The sequence below is a fragment of the Cynoglossus semilaevis genome, chromosome 17, assembly GCF_000523025.1.
Source record: "Cynoglossus semilaevis isolate Cse_v1.0 chromosome 17, Cse_v1.0, whole genome shotgun sequence".
Taxonomy (NCBI): Eukaryota; Metazoa; Chordata; class Actinopteri; order Pleuronectiformes; family Cynoglossidae; genus Cynoglossus; species Cynoglossus semilaevis.
This window is the reverse complement of record NC_024323.1, coordinates 8298943-8307503: the sequence shown is the minus strand read 5'-3', so window position 1 is coordinate 8307503 and position 8561 is coordinate 8298943. Positions and strand designations below refer to the sequence as shown.

The following is an 8561-nucleotide window of genomic DNA, read 5'->3' as shown; positions in this document are numbered from 1 at the left end:
CCGTGTGTGTGTGTGTGTGTGTGTGTGTGTGTGTGTGTGTGTGTGTGTGTGTGTGTGTGTTCAGGGGGGGGGGGGGGGGGGGGGGGGGGGGGGAGGTGGGGCGGGGGAGTGAGAGTGGAGGTAGAAGTTCAGGTGCAGCTGTAGTGAGCAGGATGCTACGAACGCGTCAGTCATCTCCAGCAGAAGTTTCCTCAACTATCCATAAGAAGGTACAGCTGCTACAGCTACGTCGGGGGAGGGGGGGGTTCAGAGCTTCGGACTCATTCAGGGGAGTTTCAACCTCAGTGCGTTACTGAAACAAGACTAATGGATGTACTTCTCCCACTGCTCCCTCCCTGCAGCAGATCATCTCCCCTCTTCCTCTCCTCCTTTACTGCAGCTATAAATCGTCTCTTATCTCTGATGTCTTCCTCTTTTCCTCTCGTCGGCAGCTTCTGCGTCCAAGTCTCTCCTCAAAACATGTCCACTCCTCATCACAGGCTCTCTAACAACTGTATATCTAACAATAGTAGGACACACACTTTGCCCGACTCAGTGGTTGGGTTTGGGTTAATGTTAGCACGACTAATTTCAACACCTCGTATGCCTACGTGACCTAGAACTACTGTTACATTTAAAGATGTAATGTGATTGGTCACTAATCAGAATCAACTGTGATTAATTGAGATGAATCTAAATTTGACAAAAATCTTTTTTTTTTCTGCACCTTTCTGGAACAGACAAATAACGGTGACAAGTCTAGTTGGTGGATTTGTAGAACACATTCAGACAAATAAAAACCTTGAGCGAAGCACTTGTCCTCAACAATTTTAATCAGTCTACAGTCCCCCGCAATTTATTCGGCATTTGTGTCAGTCAGCTTGTCAGCTGTAGACTTAGTCACTGCCCTGCGCTCAGTGAGGCTGGTCTGATGCAAGTCGGACGTCTGACCTGAAGTTGAAGCCTCCAGAAATGCATGCTGGGTTGATGGTACTGGTATTTTATAAGGTATTTTAGGCTCAGGTGGCTCAAAAGAAAAACTTTTTCCCCACAGTGTGTGTAAATGACAACCAAGGTATTAACAATGAACAGTGGAATTATCGCATAAACAGTTTGCATCCTTTTACCCAAGCATTAAAATTCTTCACTAATAAATCCGATTCATAGAAGACTTTGAAAACCGTGTTGACAGAGAGCGGCTCAGGTGTCATCTCTCATGTGACAGTAAGCTGGGTTTCATTGTCAGTTTCATTCGGTCCCTCATACAGTAAGTGCGGGCTGTTGTCGGGTCTGGAGGCTTCAGTTGTGAGTCACTTCCCTTCAACACCCACTGAACATATCATATTAAAATGTTACACGGTCGATGGCCGGCTGTTATTACTAAGTTGCTGCAGCGCAGCTGAGAATATCAAAAATGAATCATAGCTTGAAATAACTCACAAAAATGTTGCCAATCAGATAGGACTGTACTTCACAGAAAACTTCACAGGAATGACGAAGCGAGTGTGGACAGGCGTCGTTCCATAGATGAATTAGTTCATCCCATATTTTTAGACAACATACATCTGTGTCGTTACACTGCAGCACGTACTGTCTTTATAAATAACTCTGAGGATTTGTGAATATGAACATAACTTCACAGCCAACACTATTCTAAAAGTGTGAACAGAGCTTAGACGTTTGAAGCAAAATTAAACACAGCAATTCCATGTATTTTTGTCTTTCAGTGATTTGGAAATATCATGGCAAACAAAGTGCAACATGACAGGTTACCAAGGAGACGCCACCTGTATGTCATATGTCTGTTTCAGTGTGATGTAAGGCTCAGTGCTAACAACACAACACAACAGAGATGTTGTGTTTGTGAGTTTAACAAAAGTTTACTTTTGGACAAAGTCAGTATGGACAGTATGATGTCCAACGTCTACCAGCAGTATTATCACCGCAGAGAAGAAGAAGCAGTAACTGTGGGGAGAGTTAGCACGTACTTCAAAACTTAAAAATAAAGAGAGTGGCTGGTACTATGATTCAACAAACTAACCCAACTTAGGTGGGACATGTAAATGTTGCTTTGCACCTTTTTTTAATTTTTCTTTGTACTTCTGGCTGTTTGGTAACATTAATCCCATTTAGTTATACACAAAATTCTGTGTGAACCGAAAAACCAAAATCTGTCTGGTGCACAAAAATAAAAATGCATCAGTGCAGGATTCCTTTTACATGTTCTCTCTTATTTGAATACTGAACAGGGTTTAATTGGCGTCATTTTAAGTCCATTTGGAGCTAATTAATGGAAATTTCATGTGGCAGAGTCAGGTTCCTCCCCGCCCCGCTCTTTCTCCTCCACATCCTTCCATCACATCCACATTCAGTCACTGGCGATTATAAACGGCGAACACGCCGGTGGCCAGCTGCAGATGTGTGCTAGCAGAGGCCGCTCTGACTCATGTAAATGAACATTAATGATGATGAATGTCACTCTGATGGAGATAGAGAAAGAGACAGGGGAAATCATTTTCGTATCTCCTCTGCCCCTCGGACGTTTCTGCAGCTCAACGTCGTTTCCCCCCACATTTCTGTGCGGAGTCAGTGCCGTCCATCATCTGCTTGAGTGAGGCTTTGATTTAAGAGCGGAGAGGCCAATACATCTCCTTCACTGACGTGCTACATATCAAACACAACACGCTCTGGTTTGGACGATGTAATTGTATTTTAACTGGTACAACACACAAGTGTCGCTGCTGTAAATCTACAGACAGATCTTGTTTTTGTTGTCCGTGTGGATGGATTTCAGCTGCGTTCTGAGGATTTTTATCTTGACTGTTTTTTTATGCTTCCATCGAGGGAAATGAATAGTAAAGGAAAAATTACAGGTCCTTTAATTTGATCTTGTTTTGTCCGATGTAGTGTTTCAAGACAAGTCAATTAAATAAAGGCACCGCTGCCATCATCGGTCTGGATTACTGTGTTAAAGAAGCAGCCTGGCTCCTGGTGTCTTCCATTATGAGCAGGAATCATTGGACTTCTTGGTGCGTTTACCATAACATTCACTCGCCTCAGGTCACCTCCTTTGTGCATTATTTTCTTTTTTCTGTGCATTTACATAATTATGATAAAATCAACCAATAATATCAGTTTGCTGATATAATTGGACATGCTTGGTTTTATCACTATGACTTTTTTTAATTTATGGCATATTATTTATTTTTGAAATTAAATTAATTAGACTAATAACCCTTGCTGAACGAAGCTAATTCAGATTCTAAAAGAAGGCGTAAGAGCGGCTGTGTTTACAAGGTCAGGCATGAGGACTGCCAAGATATCAGTCTGATTGACAGGAAGGGACACAACAACCCCGTCTGACACTGGCACCAAGCACATCCTGATAATGAGGAGTGTGTGTGTGATAGAGAGAGCCAGCAGAAAAGCAAACTTACTGAATACTTGAGAGACAGCAGAAAAGCAAACTTACTGAATACTGAAAGAAGCCAACTGGGGCTAAACTTGTAAAAGATGTGTCCCTTTTGGGGAAAAGCTGAATTCAGGGATATCTGTTTGGATTAAAATGTTTTGTTTTGTTTTTTTTGTCAAATGCTCAGGAAAATACATCAAATATGTTAAAATATAAAACACCTTATTCAAACATTATTGGATTTTTTTAAACACATATACCCATAATACTCACTAATACATACACACTAATATTCAAAAATAAACACCTTCAAATTCACCATGGAAATGTGTTTAAATGTGTATCTTTAACCTTCTTTATCCTCTTCGTCAGGGGAGACATTTCTGTTGTCCTTGTCTGTCCCTGCTCTGTGTACCAGCCCGATGCCAGCACTGTCTCTACGCCAACACTAAGTCAACGCCATTGAGGCAAAAGTGCGCCGTCAGTCGGTGACAGCAGAGTTTTGTTTCTTCCCTCTATTTCGGAGGTTTATTTAACAGCATGTGACAGCAGAGATCAGAAATGTTTGGCTTCGACGTGTGTTTTCAACTACACAGCACAGAAACCCATTTTAAATAGAGCGCTGAGAGAAAATGAAGACGACTCCCTGCAACGTCTCCTTTCAACTCCTGCTCACATTTCCTCCGACTGCAGCTTTTCTGTTCTTTTCTACACAGAAAAGCCTTTCTCCTTCCTGTCAGGCCACAGAAATCACTTTTTATCACCGAGCGTCACCGACTAATGTGTCTCAAAAGACCGTGTGATAGAGAGAGAGACAGAAGCCCGTATGAATCAGTCCCAGTGAATGTCAACACTTTTCATGTTGCCTAAACCCTCTATTTTGTTTTGACTAAATCAAACTCCTCGTCTTCGTGCTCTCGCATGAAAGAGTGAAAACACATTTGGTTTGGGTCTCGTGTCAGACCGTGACATGTTCATTGCCTGTAACTTATTATCACGGCTTCTCTCCGTGGAGGAGGCCAACGTCCTCTCAGCACTTTGTAAGGGTTGGTTTCAGTCTGATTTTGCCACATCTCTACTCTGCCGTAGTCTGATCACAGTTTGGCAAGAATAGGGTTTAAGAACTAACTCAACACCCAGCGTGTGTTTTTGGATGTATCACACAGCCTCCCTGAGCTCAGGGCAGGAGAGTAAATATGTTTAGGACTCACTGACCCAACTGTCAAATGGATGGTGAGGAAATGTATGAGTAATAAAAAAAGACCATCTTTACTAGACTTTGAAGCAAAACTTGGAGTTTTGGTTCTGCATTTTTTATTGCAATATAGTGCAGTACCATTGGATGAATCTAGAGGGGCGCTGTTTTACACGTCATAAAATGCTGAGCGAGAGGAGATGACAGTGTTTTTATAAAATGAATGAAATAAAGGGAGGATCCGTTGAGGGTGAGTGTGAATCATGAACATCTCTACTCTGTTCTACACCAAATAAAAACCTGCTGTTTTTTTTTTTTTATTCCAGCAACATACAGAAAAAAATGTGTTTTTCCATCAGAAGGAATTTTTAATTATCCTTATCAATCACAATTAATCGTGATTAATCCACAACATAACCTGTGATTGATCAGATTCAATGCTTTAATAATTCACAAACTTCGTAACAAGACGATCCATGTGCCAAAACTTTTCACTGTCTGGTGAGCTGTGGGAGGCAGCGCCAAGTTATTACACAGGGGGGGAGAGAGAGAGAGAGAGATGTGATGAACAACACGGGGGCTGAAAAAAAGGCAACATGATGGAGGGAGCGATAATGTCTGTGAGAGACGAGACTGATGGGTCTGTATCAGAGGGAGGCGGGGATAAAAGACGCTCTGCCACCTGCTGGCAGCTGCAGCGTGACTCCGCCGTGACAGGTTGTCAGTGGGAGAAGTGTGTGAGCATTTTACTGATGTTGTCACCGAGGTGAGAGCAGAGATCAGTAACAGCAGCTTCCACCGCAGGTGACGTTGGCTGATGCTGAAAATGTCACATTTGTTTTAACATTTCATTCTATTCGTTATTATCCTGAGAGACTAGGGTTCGGTGCCAGGGGTCGACCATGAGACGGGTGTTGGATGAGTCTGTAGAAACATGGCCTAAATGATCCATATTTTAGAAATAAAATTATCCCACTTTTAGCTCGTTCCTACTTCACATGTCCAAGTTAACGCCAGTTCAAATGACCTCGTGAGCTCAACTCAGTGAATGACATTTAAACCTGATGTGTTTGGTAACTGAACGTATCATGCTGCAGTAAAAGGACAATGGGAGACTTCAACTATTGATGTTAGAGATGATGAGCAGCAGCAGCATCTGGAATCAATTATTGTGTCTGTGAACTGACCTGTGGAGTGTGGGCTAAATGATGGGCTAAATGATGTAATTACATAATGACAAGCTCCGAGTTCATCAACGATACGTCCAGCATACGAGGACGATCAGCCACGGCCGTCTGTCAGCTCCAGTCGAGGTTTATCTCTTTTATCGAGTGTCAATACACATGAGAAAATCTGAATTAAACCTGGCATTTACATATAAAGATACACAACATCCAGGGGAAATTCTGCACCACGAAAATAAAGGGGAACCAAAATCTTTCATCATGTGTGGAGCCAGTAAATAACCTTACCCATAATGCTTCACCACAGCGTTTCAACTCCCTCGGCCTCTATAGAGGAAATGGCGTGCAGATGCGAATTCAAACAACAACAAATGATATTTTGTGTTTTTTTCTGCTTCCTCAGACAAACAGAGGGGCCGACCGGCCCTTTAAAATGTCTCCCTCCTCCCCCATCAGTGCTGCCTTTTACTTCGGTGGTAAACCTCAAAGCTGCTGTTAGGCTTCACATGTGACCGGTCCTCTATGACCTCATTAGGACCAAACATATGAAAACACACATGTGATTCAGCCCCATGATTAGATAAAAACTAATAGACATGAAACACTATCAAAAAGCAGCATTTACAAAAAAAACACCTGAAAGATTTAAGTAATTAAACCCGAGGGATGGAATTAGTTTAATTTAGCTGAGCAACAGAGTAGAGTTCACTACTGTGAATAATACATGTTTTTAATTGGAGTTGATGCTGTGTTATTAGAGGTTTTGTTGGGAGTGTACAGCACCTGATAACTGTGTGTGCTCTGCACCTCGCATACATCTACCCTCCATAATTCTTCTCTGTTTTTTGGTCATTTAGGAAAGTCTCTATTAATTATGATTGTGATGTATATTACGATCACTACTAATCACGATTAATCATGACTAATCCACAGCTGCCCTGTGATTAATTGGACTAAACTTTTTAATGACTTGACGGTCCTTCTCGGAGTGTAAAACAGTTCCTGTTCCAGTTTTCCGTCAGGCTCCTGAGTGAAGACGACAGCGGAGGAACTGTCCCTTCAGGGCTTGTCATTGATCTCTCCGTAAGGGCCGATGCAGACGATTGCTTTTCATTGTTTCTGCTCGATATTAATGCAGCGTTTGTAAGTGGGTGGACAGATTTATTCTGCCGCTGAGGCCACGGGTTGTTATCTCCACTATTGCTCTCCAGTGATTTCCCTCTGACACTTTGTTGTGTCTGTTGTCTGTCTTATCTCACGCACTCTCTGTGCACAGGCCGCCGCTGTACGGTGGAACTCCCTTTATTTATTCCCGTTGGACCAGATTATTCAGGAGCTCCACAATTCACTTCAGTTGTGAGGAGATATTATTCAAATGTATTTACCCCTTGAAGAAATCAGATTTATCACTATTTATTCATATAAATCAGCAAATTAGTTTCTCCACAACAGACGCAACTTTCAAGAGTGTTACACAAGATGTCCGCAGGTTACAGCATGAAAGAGCTACAAGCATAACTGCCTTCATTTGCTAGATCACGCACACAAGAAGAAAGTTTGAATTTGAAAAAAAACAAAGGTTAAATTGTAAAATTTGGTCGTGGCTTAACACAGGACTCTGTGGTCAGCAGGGTCGCGACCCTGCCTGGGTCCCCTCTCTGTTTAACCAGGCCTTTGGTGACCTGAGCTCAGGTGGAGATTACTGTTATGGTGCCTGCTCTAATTAGAGCTTCATTAACATGAAGCCTGAGCCTCTTCACATTAGCTGTGGTTAAAATAGAGTCCGTTCCGCAGCCCTGATTGAACCGTTCCACGAGAACAACACCCATAATATTTCTAATCCACTTTCATCACTTTGTCCTTGGCTAAGTTTTCATTTTCTTTTTCTTTTTAATGTCTGCACATTCTTTTCCTTTCCTACGTAACTCATCTGATCCTGTCGTCCTCCTCTCCTCCTCCTCCTCCTTATTCAGCTCATTAGTTTTAATGCTCCAGCCCGTCCTTCTCACATCCCAGATGAAGTTTTTTCCTCTTTTCTGTACTTTCTTCACATTTCTTCTTTCTTGTCCCTTAACTTTTCTGGCATTTATTCTTTTCTAACTTCCAAACTTCATCCCTGTTTTTTTTTTTTTTTTTTGTCTCTTCGCCTGGTGCTGTCACCAGGCATGGCTGACTGAGATCCACGAGTACGCCCAACAGGATGTGGTGCTCATGCTGCTCGGAAACAAGGCAAGTTTTTGTTGTTGTTTTTTTTAAACATAAATCAGATTCTTATTGGCCAGGTATGGGCACGAATAAGGGATTTGACTCTGTGTACAAAAGTCAACACGCAAACATAGTATACTGTAGATGATAAAAGTGTATTTTATACTATTTATCATTGAAAACATTTACACTTCTTCTGAAGACAATTAATTCTGACTGACCTTTGACACGATAGGAAGTGACAGGTTCTAACCACTATGTGGCGTGAGTGTTCCTCATTTCACCTGTTTGTTCTTCTGCTCCCATCCTCAGGCCGATGCCACTCATGACAGAGTGGTGAAAAGAGAAGATGGGGAGAAGCTGGCTAAGGTGATCAAACACGACATGAACTGCATCGAACGAATCGCAAAAATGTAGCATCTGCCAAGTCTTTCAACGCCACAGAATAAAACTTCTTTATATGAATTTATTCTGCGTTCTGAGCAGTAAAGTGTAACTAAGCTGTTAGTGACTTTAGGCTCAGTCTGGAGGGAGACGGGGAAAAAACAAACATCAGTCATCATAAAACAGGGAGACAAATCTGTCT

General features: G+C 42.1%; 1 protein-coding gene across 1 annotated transcript in view; it reads left to right on the top strand.

Moving 5' to 3' along the window:
- The window catches only part of LOC103393008 (ras-related protein Rab-26-like), a 28355-nt gene that overhangs the window by 16547 nt on the left and 3247 nt on the right, over nucleotides 1–8561 (top strand). The window contains exons 6-7 of the mRNA XM_008329804.3: nucleotides 7934–7999; nucleotides 8288–8344. Coding sequence (XP_008328026.1) covers nucleotides 7934–7999; nucleotides 8288–8344 — 123 coding nt within the window. The remainder of the gene's footprint in view (nucleotides 1–7933; nucleotides 8000–8287; nucleotides 8345–8561) is intronic.